The 15,093-nt window shown below is 40.3% G+C and overlaps 1 protein-coding gene across 1 annotated transcript in view; it reads right to left on the minus strand.

Moving 5' to 3' along the window:
* adam10 (ADAM metallopeptidase domain 10) overlaps positions 1-15,093 on the minus strand; it is a 95,237-nt gene that overhangs the window by 9,776 nt on the left and 70,368 nt on the right. The window contains exons 6-11 of the mRNA XM_033050636.1: positions 12,782-12,943; positions 11,452-11,544; positions 10,167-10,350; positions 4,477-4,640; positions 551-734; positions 68-218 (exon numbers count right to left, since the gene is read on the minus strand). Coding sequence (XP_032906527.1) covers positions 68-218; positions 551-734; positions 4,477-4,640; positions 10,167-10,350; positions 11,452-11,544; positions 12,782-12,943 — 938 coding nt within the window. The remainder of the gene's footprint in view (positions 1-67; positions 219-550; positions 735-4,476; positions 4,641-10,166; positions 10,351-11,451; positions 11,545-12,781; positions 12,944-15,093) is intronic.

Raw genomic sequence — 15,093 nt, forward strand, 5'->3', positions numbered from 1 at the left:
GCCGTCTTGACTGGGGAAAAAGTAAATGTAGTTTAACACACTCACACAGTCACTAGCACTTGCTCACCTGCACATTTTCATTGGCTTAAGCTTACATTTCTTGTCATCTCCTTCGTTCGCATTGTAGCAGCAATCGTCGTTGCATTGGTCACTATAACCACAATCACACTGCTCCCCATCTTCTACTAAACCATTGCCACAGATTGGTTTCCCAGATTCTTCAAAAAAAATTAAATTAATTTCCTCCATTAGTGTCATTATTCAGTCCTTGAATGCGAAGTTTGAACAATCGGGATGCGGAATTTAATTTCTATTTATTAAACCACAAATGAACAGAGGATCCTGTACTCTGTCACCCATTGTTGCACATGAAAATGCCAATGTTAATTAATTATAGGCTAAATTGCAAAAGCTCAAATGGAACAATTTATAGCTTTTTACAAACTGATCTGAAGCTAATTAATGCCTCGTTTTGTGCTACAGAATTACAGTAGTAAATGCCTTCAAGTATAATTTTCTAATTTTATAACGCTGTTGTTTTTATACTTACCAACAAAACAGACATTTTTCTTCTTGTCAAGGACTTGGCTGATGTTTTTAATACTACAGATAGAGAATTTATTGTTGTTCTGCTTATCACCAGATGTAGCTCGTGCATACATGATATAATTGCCTCTCTCTTTCAGCTCCCCGGACTTAGATTCTCCTGGGGTGCACTCACTGCCAGAGTCATGCTGGGAAAATAAATAGAATAGAATGCTGAATATTATTCACAGCTTGTAAAGTAATCACAAGTGTTGGTCTTGGTGTCACAAGGTACCCATGCACACCATGATAAATGTTACACATGGTCACGGTCCAATAGAAACCCATTGAGTACTGCGATGTATAACCCCAGGAGAAATTGAGTTTAAAAGCTCTCACGCATTTTCTCCTCAAGTATTTTTCCAGATAGTTTAACTTCGCAATGCTATGGAACAAACAACTAGTAAATAATTTGCACATTCAAGCTCTCAAATGGTCTCTCCTCCAGCTGCAGTGCCATCATAGAATCAGTCCTTGAATGTCTGTGAAAATCCTTCAACAACTCTTCTGATGGATGCAGAGGTTCATGCCAAACATTTGCAGATTCATACACCACACAGCCAGACACAGTAGAATGCTTAGGATGTGGTGTCTTTCATATTGATGTAGAAGTAATCACAACTTCATCCTGGGAGAGGGGTGTAACTTCTTACCATGATCATGGCCTGGCAAATATCTCCCTCTCAACTGGTCAGCAAACCCCTAATTACTGGCAGAACCTGATGCTGGTGTCTTAAGAGGCGGCACAGTGGTACAGCTGTAGAGTTGTTGCCTTATAGCGCCAGAGATGAGGTTCGATCCTGATTATTGGTGCTGTCTGTACAGAGCTTGTATGTTCTCCCCGAACACACCTGGGTTTTCTCCAGGTGCTCCGGTTTCCTCCCACATTCCAAAGACGTGTAAAAAAATTGTCCCTCGTGTGTTGGACGGATCTAGTGATCGCTTGTCAGCATGGACCGAAGGGCCTGTTTCCATGCTGTCTTTCCAAACCAAACCTGCTGCCCGTCAGTTACAGCATCGAATACAGGATTAGCATAGAGGAACCTGGATGACTGACTCACAAATAAAGAATGACTGTATGACTGACCTGGCCAGTGATATTCCTCGTATGTTGCAAAACATACTTGGCAAATAAAAAAATCTGATTCTAAAGAATTCTATTCCCATCACAGCAGCCAGGAAGCAACTGGATTGTCATAAAATGTAATCAGGTTCACAAATGTATTTGGGGGATTTTCAGCCTAGCCTTCAGACCCACTAAATGCAGCTGATTCTTAACTATTACACCCAAAGATCCTTGGCACTTATGTATGGACAATTAATTTCTGCTGTGCCTGTGATGGCCATCCCTCATGACTGAATACACACAAATGCTATGCAATACCACAAAAGTTGCTGAATACATTCGCAAGTTATTCTACCAGCTTCAATTCAATTTCGCTTAATAATATGTGACTCGCCACCTTTCTAAGACGGCTCTCAACATTTTTTTTAAATAATACACTAAACAGCATTTGAAAATGGAGAACCTGCTGAACTAAACCTTGTTTCTTCTTGATAAGATTTCCTAATAAACAAGTTGGCCTCAATAACAATACTTGTCCACACGCACACATTATATCTATTCCGACATTTGAAGCATTCCATCTTTTGAAGGCTTTTCTTCAACTTTCAACCTCCGTTAACAAATCAAACTTTTCCAGCAGCCACAGGATATTTCCACTAGTGGGAGAGTCTAGGACCAGGGGTCATAGCTACGGAATTAAAGGACGTCCCTTTACGGAGGAGATGAGGAGGAATTTCTTTAGTCAGAGGGTAGTGAATCTGTGGAATTCATTGCTACAGAAATGCTGTGGAGGCCAAGTCAATGGATATTTTTAAGGCAGAGATAGATAGATTCTTGATTAGTACGGGTGCCAGGGGTTATGGGAGAAGGCAGGAGAAAGGAGTTCAGGGGGAAATATATATGAGCCATGATTGAATGGCTGAGTAGACTTGATTGGCCAAATGGCCTAATTTTGCTCCTATCATTTATGAACATGATTAATTTTCTCCCTGTTCTACCTCTAAACCACATCTTTTTAATCTTTACAATGACTCATGCATATACCTAATCAGCATGTTTGATACCTCAGTGGAATGCAAAACGAGACACAATCACTCCTTACTGCCTCCAAGGGAAAGGAGTTCAAACTCCTTGCTGATTTATAAAACAAAACACAGACAACAAAAGCATCATAAGGCCCTCTCCTATATAGAAGCCTACACCCAAGTGATGGCACTGGATCTTCACATGTACTTTGGCATGGTGTGGCCGGAGCTCCTCTGCCAAGATTCTTCCTCTTTAGTCGTTACTTTGGAGATAAAACATGGAAATAGGCCCTTTGGCCCACTAAGTCTGCGCCGACTAGCGATCACCCCATAAACCAGCATTTTCTTACATACTAGGGACAATTCACATAAGCTAATTAACCTACAAATCTCTATATCTTTGCAGTGTGGGAGGAAACCGGAGCACCCGGAAAAAAGCCCACAAGCTCACAGGGATAGCATACAATCTCCACACAGACAACATCCATAATCAGGATCGAACCCAGGTCCCTAGCGCTGCGAAGTGGGAATTCTACAACTGCACCACCCTGTGGTATTTTCCCACATTTTTTCCACATTTATCCTAGTGATCTCTGCAAATGACCGGCCTCTCAATTTCCATGGAAAAAACTCATACCGATGACCAACAGCTATTGCCCTTTAGTTTTGGAGTCGTGGCATTACTTTGACTGAGGAAAGCAAGACTGGAAGTATTTGCTGCAATCATATTTGCAAGACCGAGCTCTGCCTTGTTCCCACTCCACATAATTGTGTAGGGCGTGGATATTTGATCTGGTTTCCCAGGAAGCCCCAGGCAGAAGTCCACCTAACAGAGAGGATCTCAGGAGAACCGGACAATTTTTACTAACTTTCCAGGAATACATGGTTGACCATGCAAGCGTGTGGATACACTACTGAATGTACTCTATACCAGCTGCAAAAATCGGCATTACTGTTGGTATCAGTAGCAGTTTATCTTAGTAAGCATACTTGTCACACAGTTGCAACCCGTACAACTAGCTTATTTCACAGCATCAAATGGACAAACAAAAGAACAGGATGCATGCTTTGCATACTGCAGTCACATGTACAAGCCACAAGTAAATTAGTCTTTCAAAGCCATTTTATTTTAAAATTTGGAGTAACCATGCGCCTTCTGCAGCAAAGGTTATCTGCATAACCGATCACGGGACGGAACTGCCTGACCCACTTGTTTTTTTTAATTTTTTTTAAAACAAGCCTCTCACCTTCATTTACCCTTTCCATTCAAATTCAAAATGTTTCTGTACCTTCGGTACAGGTCAGTTAGGTGCTGTCCCTTAATGCACTGGTGAGTCCAGGGACTGAGCTAGAGAACACATGCCCTGGCATCTAACCTCCAGTCCTTCCTAGAAATGGGAGCATGGAATATGCTGACCCTCAGAGAGCACTTTGCTGCTGGTTTGAGAGTGGGTTTCAGGCCCAGGTCATCAATGTTAATCATAAATTTCTCTCCATGTAAACTATACAGGCTGCAATGTATTGCCATGCATTTTTGTTTTTAGTCCGTATTACTAGTTTGATCTTGTTGTACTTGATGCACTATAATAGCGCATATATTCTTTATAAATTAAAATGCTAAGCAATATAAATGCAGTTTGCATCAATTTTCATAACTTCAACACAAATTCAATAACATAATTTATGAATTCATTTCCAAAGGTAATACACATTTGAAGTTGAAAATCCTATGGGAAATAAACTGCAGCAACATTTTAGGAATCATTTAGTAAGTTCATTTATGTTAGATATAATACTTACAGGAGAACCAAAGTTGTGGCCTATTTCATGAGCAAAGGTTATGTGGGAGACTTTGGGAGGGACATGAGAACCGTAGTTTTGGACAGTGATGATTCCAGTGTTGAGTGACTTCTTCTTGCCATCAGAATAAAGCTTATTTTTCTCACAAATCCCCCCAGAGTTCCCTATTTGGTGGAAACAGAATACAAATATTGGTTAAATGGGCAATATTAAAAATACATAAATTTTTATACAATATTAAAAATACAATTCATTTCTGAAGCTGAAAATTCCATTAAGTACAAGCACCCAACAATTTTCAGATTGCCATAGGAAAGAACTGTAGATGCTGGTCTATACCGAAGATTGACACAAAATGCTGGAGTGACTCAGAGAGTCAGGCAGCATCTCAGGAGAAAAGGAATAGGCGACATTTTGGGACGGAACCGTTCTTCAGGCCCTTCAGACTGAAGAAGGGTTCCGATCTGAAAGGTCACCTATTCCTTTATTCCGGAGATGCTGCCTGATGCGCTGTTACTTCAGCATTTTTGTCGAATTTTCAGATTGCTATTGTTCAAATGACAGAAACAAGTATACCTGCAGTACAAGGATTTGAACACTACAATTTGAAGGGATATATATCCATTACAAAAGTGCATGTATTGTGAGCAAGAATCTAATTACCTTGCAATACTTCTTTTTTTTTACTATTTCCAGATACTCTTATTAACCAATGTTGAAAGGAAATGGGTTGTACCTTTAAAATGCACATTTATATTAACCCTCTTGTTTAAAATCCCATTCCTTCAAGAAAATAATTGCCTCTAAATGTAAATTATTAAACAATAAAATGTATCAGAGGTATTACAGCTCGGGCAGTAGTTCAAAGAGTTGTCATATTTTGTCGTATAATTTTCCCTTATGTGCATGTGCATGGCTCATTTTAATGCGGCTATAAACATTCAGCTTTTACATAAAATTTTCATTTCACTACCACAGGTTTAATAAAACTTCAGTTCAATTGTCCAATTTCCACAGGTGGCCTTCCTCTTGGGTTCTTTTATGTTTCAGTAGCTTAGGTTTTCTCAGCTACATTTTCCAGGACACTGCTTTTGTTTCCTTGGTGGCTCTATTTCGTGCCAAGGTTATTCACTGCAATGGGGACCAACGTTTTGAACTGTACTCTATCTGGGCTGGCTACTGACGACATTGATTCTCTTTGGCTCATTAATAATGTGTTAAGCTCCTCTCCACAAATGTTGTTAAAAAAAAAAAAACCCCCCAACTGTTTCCTAGCAGGATTTAACAGCATTTACCTTCTGGGGAAAAAAATGAGTGGTTTCACTGTGAGAAGTGCACAACACAGTTGAGCATTAAATAAAAGTATTTTGTATTTACTAGGTATTAAAACAAGACCAAACTAAAACAGTTTAAACTTGAGAGCAGGCGGTTTAGGAAGAAAGAGGCCCTAATCCACCAAGCTCGCCCTCCATTAATGAAGCTCACTGCCTGCCTTTGTGAAATCAATTTGTATACTTCACTACAAAACCTTTACTCCCTTTGCATACGGTATCTAGTTCATCGTACTCCAGCATATTTAGACGTGTAAAAAAAGGTAGCTGTAACATGCTTTGTGTATTGGTCTTTGCTATTTTAAGTATCATGCAAAGTAATAATTTCGAACCGAGGGCAGAGTGATCATCAAGTAGGGTGACGTGCGTTATTCCACATCACATGCCCGATGCTGTGATAAGAGAAGCCTTTTCATTTTTTAGGCCATTGAAGTAATGCAAAGTACATCACAGGTCAGTTTAAGAGCATCGGTACCATGTCAGGGAAGGGCTTAGAAGACAGTGAAATTTCGCATTACTGTTTTGACTAAAAAAATGAGGAAGTCCTTTACACCATTTCCTCCTTTAGACCGTGATTGAGACGAAGGACCACTTCCTGTGCTGTACTCTTCTATGTTCTTCCTCCCCCTTCCTTTCTTCTATGTTCTTCCTCCCCCTTCCTCGGCCCATCCCCAAACCCCCTCCTGACTATCCAATTTGATTACCATGGTGCAGCACCAAAAGCTAATGCCGTCCTTAGCCAGTTTGCACTCTAAATTTGGCTGCTGGACATGGCCCTGAAGTTATCAACATGGTTTATAAACTAAACACTTCAAAATCACGTCAATAAATCAAAAGAGATAAAGCACCTAGAAATTTAAACAAACAGCAGCCTACAAGGTTCCATATCTTAACACAAAGTTATTCTAAAGAGGTGCCTCGAGGTTTACTGATGCAGTTGAGAACTTTTGATTACAACCTTTGAATCCCCTGTAAATTTTACAATACACATTCATTTTATTCATTTAGCTCAAAGGATTTCCTTTGCCTGCTGTGTGTCAGTTTTCCAATCTTGTTAAATGCGCTAAACAAATGGAACAATTTCGGATCATATATTTCACAGTGAGCAACAGAGTCAGAAGCACAAGTCCATTACTTCATTAAATCTTTGAAAGTGTTCACTCGATGCATTGCCACAATGCCTTTAATTGATATATAAAGTTAAAGGGCCTGAAAGAGAATAGTGGCGATAACTTTGAGGCAATGTGCACTAAGCAAATGGCACCTGCAGCAGCCAAATTCAGAGTACAAAGTGCTTTGTTTAACGGAGTAAGGAAGGCGTTTGTTTTTATGTAATTTGCACCACAGGAATCAAATTGTATGTATAGGAAGGAACTGCAGATGCTGGTTTACACCATAGAAAGACACGTAAAAGCTGGAGTAACTCAGCGTGTCAGACAGTATCTCTGGAGAAAACAAATAGGTGACGTTTCGGGCCTAGACCCTTCTTCAAACTGAGTCAGGGGAGATGGAAACAAGAGATATGAAAAGGTACATAGAATAAATGAATGAAAGATATACAAAAGGAGCAAGGGGAATCACAGAGGAGGTGCAGCGAGAGATGGTATTGCAGAACTTTCAGAGAGCGGTGGAGAACTTCTTCAAAGTAGGCATAACTGGAGATTTCGCAGTGGAGGACAAAATGTGTAATGTGTATGATCAGGAGGGGGGTTGGTTGGGGGAGTAGGGCATAGAACAATATAGCCCAAACAATATAGAACACAGGCCCTTCGTCCCATAATGTTTATGCCAAACATTATGCCGTGACCAACTCTTATTCTGCCTGTGCATAACCAATATCCCTCCATATCATGTGGCTATCTGAAGGCCTCTTAAAGCACCACTATTGTATCTGCCTCCATCACCATCCCCGGCTGCATGTTTGAGAAACTCACCACTGTGCAAAAACCCTGGCCCACACACCTACTTTAAACTTTTCCCCTCTCACCTTAAAGCTACGCCCACTCGTCAGGCATTTCCACCCTGGGAAAAGGATTCCAACTGCTTCCCCTGTACATGCCTCTCATAAGTTTAAGCACTTCTATCAGGTTTCACCTCAACCTCTTGCAGAGAAAACTGTCCAACCTCTCCTCGTAGCTAATACCCTCTAAACCAGGCATCAATCATCTACAACCCATTGGGATGACATTGATTTTTCCAACTTTAGGTGACTTCTACGAACATCTCTCGTCCCCATGACCTCCACTAAAAGTCCATAAACCAGCACCACAGTTTGTAACGATGTATCCCATTTGGGCTCACAACGCCTCCAGCCAAAAATCGGTCTATCAGAGAACCTCCTTGCCCGAGACTATCTGTTACCAGCCCCAATTTGTCCTGGTTCCCCCCCACCCCCACTGCTTCGAGTTCCTCCCCCCCCCCCCCCCCCCCCCCCCCCCAAATTAAGGTACAGTGAAACTCGAATTACCATGCAGCCATACAAAAAGAGACACACAACTACATAAAAGTTAACATAAACATCCACAGTGGATTCCTCACTGTATTGGAAGGCAATAAAGACCAATCTTCTTCCTCTTTATTCTCCCGTGGTCGATGCAGTCGAACCATCAGTAGTCTGGGCAATCGAAGCTCGCGCAGCCGGTGGTCAAAGCCCCTGCGTCGGGCGGTCGAAGCTCCTGCGGCTTGGAGCTCCCGATGTTGGTCTCTGACCAGGGACCCCAAGCTCCATGATATTAAAGTCCACAGGCTCCTGCAGTTGGAGCTATGAAGTCGATCCCCGACATGGACCGCCAGCTCCGCAATGTTAAGTCCGCAGTCTCCCGCAGTTGGAGCTCCCGAAGTCGGTCTCCAGCAGGGGCCGCCAACTCCTCGATGTTAGGCCGCAGTGGGAACGGAAATATGATACGAAAAAAAATCGCATCTCCTTCGTGGTAAGAGATTAAAAAAGTTTCCTCCAACCCCACCCCCGCCCCCACATAAAACAAGCTAAAGTACACTAAAACATATTTAACACTTACTAAAAAACAACAAAGAAAGAAGGGACAGACAGACAGATTGTTGGCGAGGCAACATTTTGGGTCCATCTTTGATATAAACCAGCATCTGCAGTTTATTTTTATTACATTATATCATTCTGTTAAACCACCTCTGCACGCTTTCCAAAGCCTCCACATCCTTCCTGTATTGAGGCGACCAGAACTGCATGCAATACTACAAATGTGGCCTAACCAAAGTCTGATAAAGCTGTAAGAGGAGGAACCAGTGGGGTTGTGCTATGAGTTCCTCAAATAGCTAATTGATGGTTGGTGATGGATGGTGGAAGAGCAGATGGAAGAGAGCCACAAGTCATAGCCATGGTGGTTGGATGGATAACGTCTTGGGCTTGAAAAGGAGGTGGGGCAGCACTATAGTAGAGCAGCACATTACTTAAAGGCCTATCTGAGGCAAATTGCCGATGATGGACTCCATGTCATGGGACCCACCAAGAAAAGCAGCATTTAGCAAAGCAAACACAAGGAAATGGTTTGAAATAGGCCATTGGTCAGGCAGTATTGATTGAGAAAAACAATATTCAAGTTTGGTGACCTTTCTTCAGTAAAGCGAAACATCAGTTCCCTTTTATCGCTCATGTGATATTGCCCATTGCAGTATTTTCCATTTTGCTTTTCCAGTAATCCACACTTTCGCTTAGGAATAAATACTGCAAACGTTTGTTTCAGCGCAAGGGACCTACTCTGCCCCTGGGGCAGGCACGCAGGATCCAAAATCCCACGGGACGTGGTCTGGTGTGTACAGCATGGAACTTGATGCAAGTGCATGCGTCAAAGCTCGTCGATCATTAGCAGGATAGTTGTAAGGAAAGCACAGAGGAAAACTCTTTTTTAGAACCCACGAGTCCATGGTTTCACTTTGAAAAGCATTCCATTGAAATTGAATCAAACAACATCCAAAAAACATGGTGCATTACAATCTAGCTTCTAGGCATATTAATATTATCAGCAGAACCATAATGAATATGGGCAGTACTGTTTCCAGTGGGTGCTCTACTTCAGCACAGATAAATGGTCATGCAAGCACTTCTTCAGGAAAGAATACCACTTACAATACGAGTAATATAATATATTTTAGTTCAACCATCATCAATGCAGGAGATACTCCCACAAGGTTCACAATAACATTAAAACAAAAAACATCAAAAAAAAACACAGAAATTATATTTTCCTCAAATAGAACCCATCATTCCAAAAGCATTATCAGCTATACTCAATTTTAAAGCAAGGGCTCGGAAGCAACCATTTAATTGGCATTTAATTAATGGAAACCAAGTCACTGTAACCAGCAATATCTTCAGATATTTACCTGCTGGGGCACCAACCCACGCCAATCCCAAAACGCCATCATCAAAATCACGATCTGTGAACACGTAGGCTAAGCAATAATCATCGTGATTCTGTTCCGAATTGAGTTCGAGAAATTTCTCCACCCCAATATTCGCAAACCTAAATGGGTTGCTTCTATCTTTTTCGTGGGTAGTGGTGTTGATCTGAAAAGCAGCATTATTTGTGTTAGATAACAAGCTGAAGGACAAAGGTTGCAACAAACATATTGTACATAAATAAAATGTGAGGAAATGCATTCTATTGTACAGTTAATCCAACATCCTTGGGACTCAAATTTATCAGCAAATCCGATGTGTCAAAAGGACCGAGGGAACCGGGCCTTCAGTGTGGCTAAGCAAGTGCAAAATCAGCAATCCGAGAACGACACAGAACCATCAGGATTTCCAAACTATTGGAGAATGGAAAGTCAGAGTTACACTGTACAAAGAGTTTGTCTCTCTGGCATTACTTATTGGTGACAAAAATAATTCACTTTTCTACAATGACTCCTCTGCTGCAAGGACTAATCCGCTACACACACACACACACACACACACACACTTCCAACTCGTACTTAACTCCAACATGAGCGCAAAATGCCAGAAATGTTTGTGATCTAGTCCCCTTAGGCTTCTTGTAGACACAAATTAGTATTATATGTAGGTGTCACAGGGGCAGCACAGTGGCGCAGCGGTAGAGCTGCTGCCTTACAGCACCAGGGACCAGGGTTCGGTATATGTAGGTAGTTGGTACGTTCTCCCTGTGACTTTTATCCGGATGCTCCAGTTTCTTCCCACACTTTGCAAAGATGTGCAGGTTTGTAGGCCAATTGGCTTGGTAAAACATGTAATTTGCCCCATAGGCTGTAGGATAGTGAAATGTGTGGAGATTTCTAACCAATTTAGAGATACAGCGCAGAAACAGGCCTTTTGGACCAGCGATCCCCGCACACTAATGCACTAGACTAAAAAAAGTACACCTGGATTTCAAAGACAATCTGCAGAGACAATTTCAAAGCCCATCCTAATGAAAGCCACTAAAAGATATGTAATAATAGGACCCATTCTCCCCAATATTTTTTGCTGCTTGATTAACAAATTCAATTCCAAAGAACACGAGGTCGACAGTCAGCAATAATGAGAGGGGATCGTGAAATATAATTTTCATGTTAACAGAATTCCAATGAAGTGAATACTGATTACCTAAAAAACAGTAAAAATAAAACCAACATTGAGGCACAATTTAAATCTTAAAATAATACTTACTCGCACTCTTTTCACCATAAAACTGATATTTCTGATTCCATAAAAATCAGTCGTCTGGTAAATTGTATCAATTGCTTTAACGTGACTGGAAATCTGGAATTGAAAACAAATGTTTTTAATTCTCAACCATAAATACAGATTAGGTCAATTCTTTTGCTCAGATACCCACAAGTAACAATCAGAAATGTAATTTTTCAATTTCCAAATGAAAAATCTTAAATACTTTCAAACACTAATTCAAAGTTTTCATGGAATGTTCTCAACAGGCGATGCCCCTGCATGTTTGTAGCCCAGTTCAAACAAACAATCTAAGATACTGCTACAACTATCAAAGCATAATTAGTGAAGGATCATTCATCCTGTGGGGAAAAAAAGGACACGCCTAACACATATTGCAATTTTCAAATAAAAGCTGTCCTGACTAAAGAAGTTTAAAGCTTTTCAAAGAGAAATGCAGCAACAGCTTAATTATCCATGACTTATCTAATGGGCACTGTTCAGTAACTGGCAGCACCAAGGGAATAGCCAGCCCACATCAAGAACAATGGATAGAACAGATGCAATCATTATTCAGTCTCGAGGATTCGTATTGCTTTGTGGTCAGATAATTGCATGCTGGAATCCTAAGTACTGATTCTAGACTTTTCTTTATGTTAGCTCTTGGGGAATAGATGGATGCAATGGGAAATATCCCAACCAGGATGTTCCCTAAATTAAATTAAGAAAACTACTGCAAATGCAATATTGTGTGTTGAATTTTCTTAATGTTTAAGAATAGATTTTGAATTTGGGTCCACTTTGTGTTTACACAAACAAAGGCTCCTTGGTAGTTTTCTCAACACATAGGTTGAAATAAATGACTGCCTTATTGGGTGAATACTCAGTACATCCATTATTTAAGTTTAACTCAGAACTTGTCAAATGTTCTTTCAAACCAACCCCATGGCATCGGGCTGTGTCAGGAATGTAAGTTGCATCTACAGAATTTCGTATAACAGATCACATTCACTGTAATTTTCTTCTCAAATCTAACAAAACATTGGTTGCTCTATCTTCCATTTCTTTCTTTCTCAAAAAACGAACAAAAGAAAACAGTCAGTTCAACTATTTGGAATTCAGATCAGCAAGCATCTAATGGCAAAGCAATATGAATGCTTGTCTGACCATCATACTGTGTAGCTCATCTCATTTATCCTTCACATGTGCATTGATTTTGCAGACTTATTAAATATCAATACATCCAATAAAACAAGTTTGATTTCATTGCATGCAAACATACAATTGATGGGCAAAGCACTATTAAACAGAACAATTTATTGCCTTTTCATACCTGAGCTATTACGGCCTCTCTTGAACCATAGTAGTTAAAGAACAGATGATCAGTTTGAATAAAGAGCTGACATGTGTTTTTCTCTTCTGGAGATGCCCGCCGTTTCCTCAAAATAATTGGTTCTTGATCGCCTTCGTGTTCATGTTCAAAGTTCACAGGCGCCTGTGCAGAGCAAACCACAAAGAGTTGATAACGTGGAACAATATTCAATGGTGCCACTGATTTCCAAGTGGTATGCCAGCCAGGCTATGTTGTAGGTTCTCTGGTTGGCGTCAGCCTCAAAGGAATAACCAAGACCATTTGTTTCTCTCAGAGTAGAGGAGAGGTTGTATTAACCACTTTTAAAACTGTCCAAATACGATTTGAAATGTTAAAAATAAGGAAAATAAACAGTAACCCATTTAATTTAATTGGGCAGTACTAGCTTCAAAGTCACTTGCATCGAACCGAAGCAGCCTACATCATTCATGGTGATCCTTTGAAGTATATCCTCAAATGCACATGGTAATATGACAACTACCTTAGTTAGCTGACTGGCAAGGATTAACCCCTAATCCTTTGAACGTCATGACCCAAAACATTACCCATCCATTGTCTCCAGAGATGCTGCCTGACCCGCTGAGAATTACTCCAGCATTCTGTTTCTACCCCTAATCCTTTGTACACTATGAAGAATTCCAAGTTCTAGTTATTTATTTTATAAAAATTAAAATCATAATACTAAACTCACTCGAGGATTAATTCTAAACAGAATGCTGGAGTTCTAAGCAACCTGGTCGCAGAAAATTGTAGATTCAAATTCTGTGAAAGTATTTCAAAGTAGAAATAAATAATGCACTCTCTGAATGCTGCGTTAAACCAAAGCTCCACCTGCTCCCTTGGGTGGACTTAAAAGATTGCATGGAGTCATTTTGAAGAGCAACAGAGACTCCACCAGCAATGGTTCTCCTTTGCTCACCATCGCAAAATGATGGCTTTATCACATAGCCTTTTGTGGACGCTTCCTGTGTGCAGATTGTTGGTGCAGTAATAAAAGCAATTGCACTTCAAATGTGCTTCACTGGTCGTTAAGTGTTTCAGGACATTCCCCCAGCTCGTGAATAGCACTATACAGAAAAGCAATTCAATTCCACAATAATAGGATTGGACACATTTCAGAACGTGTAGATGGAGATTTTACAGGAAAGACTGTCTTTACTGTAAAATTTACATTAGAACTTCATGTACACAAAACAAAAAATTCTGAAACGCTAAAAATAACACTCAGTAATTCAGTCAGGTTTCATTAGGTAATTTTACATTTTAGAAACATCTGTATGCTTGTACTGTGCACTGCTCTCTTCGTCCTATGTTTTAATTGCACACCCTTTAATGTCCTGCAGACTAAAAGTATCAATTCTATCGAGTTGATTTATTTCCCATTCTGCTATTGACCTAATCCTTCCACAAGCCTAGAACAGCCAATCTTTTCAATGTACTTTATCTTATCACCGACACTCTCCAACAATGAGCTTAGCATTTCATATAGGTTTCAGATGAACAGGATATGGTCTTTGAATAACAAATGTTAATTCTGTTACCCTGTAATCCAATTTTTTTTAAATCACAATGTGGAATTTTATCAAATACGAATGCTTAATTATCAAGCTTCAGATGTATTCTTTCTTGATGAATTAACAGATGATTATTCAAATTTTCTTCGGCTTACACATATCTTTTTGAAGCTTTGATTAAGGATTTGTAATGGCATGTAAATGTTAAAACAAGATCCCAAACAAATTTGTCCAGCAGTTTTCATACCCTCAAACTTACCAAAGTACTTCATTAAATATTTTTGATGTGCAAAGTCATACAGCATGGAAGCAGGCCCTTCAGCCCATATTGCCCATACAGACCAAGATGCCCCATCTACTCTAGTCCCACCTGCCTGTGTTAGGCCATTGTCCCTGTACTTGTCCAAATGTTGTTACAGTATATGCCTCAACTATCTAAATGGCATCGTTGGGAAAAGGGGAAGTACAACGGGATCTGGGGGTCCTTGTACATCAGTCTATTAAAGTAAGCATGCAGGTACAGCAGGCAGTGAAGAAAGCGAATGGCATGTTGGCCTTTATAACAAGAGGAATCGAATATAGGAGCAAAGAGGTCCTTCTGAAGTTGTACAGAGCCTGAGTGAGACCACACCTGGACTACTGTGTGCAGTTTTGGTCCCCTAATTTGAGGAATGACATTCTTGCTATTGAGGGAGTGCAGCGTAGGTTTACAAGGTTAATTCCCGGGATGGCGGGACTGTCATATACTGAGAGAATGGA

This window comes from Amblyraja radiata, chromosome 34 (assembly GCF_010909765.2).
Source record: "Amblyraja radiata isolate CabotCenter1 chromosome 34, sAmbRad1.1.pri, whole genome shotgun sequence".
NCBI classification, from domain to species: Eukaryota; Metazoa; Chordata; class Chondrichthyes; order Rajiformes; family Rajidae; genus Amblyraja; species Amblyraja radiata.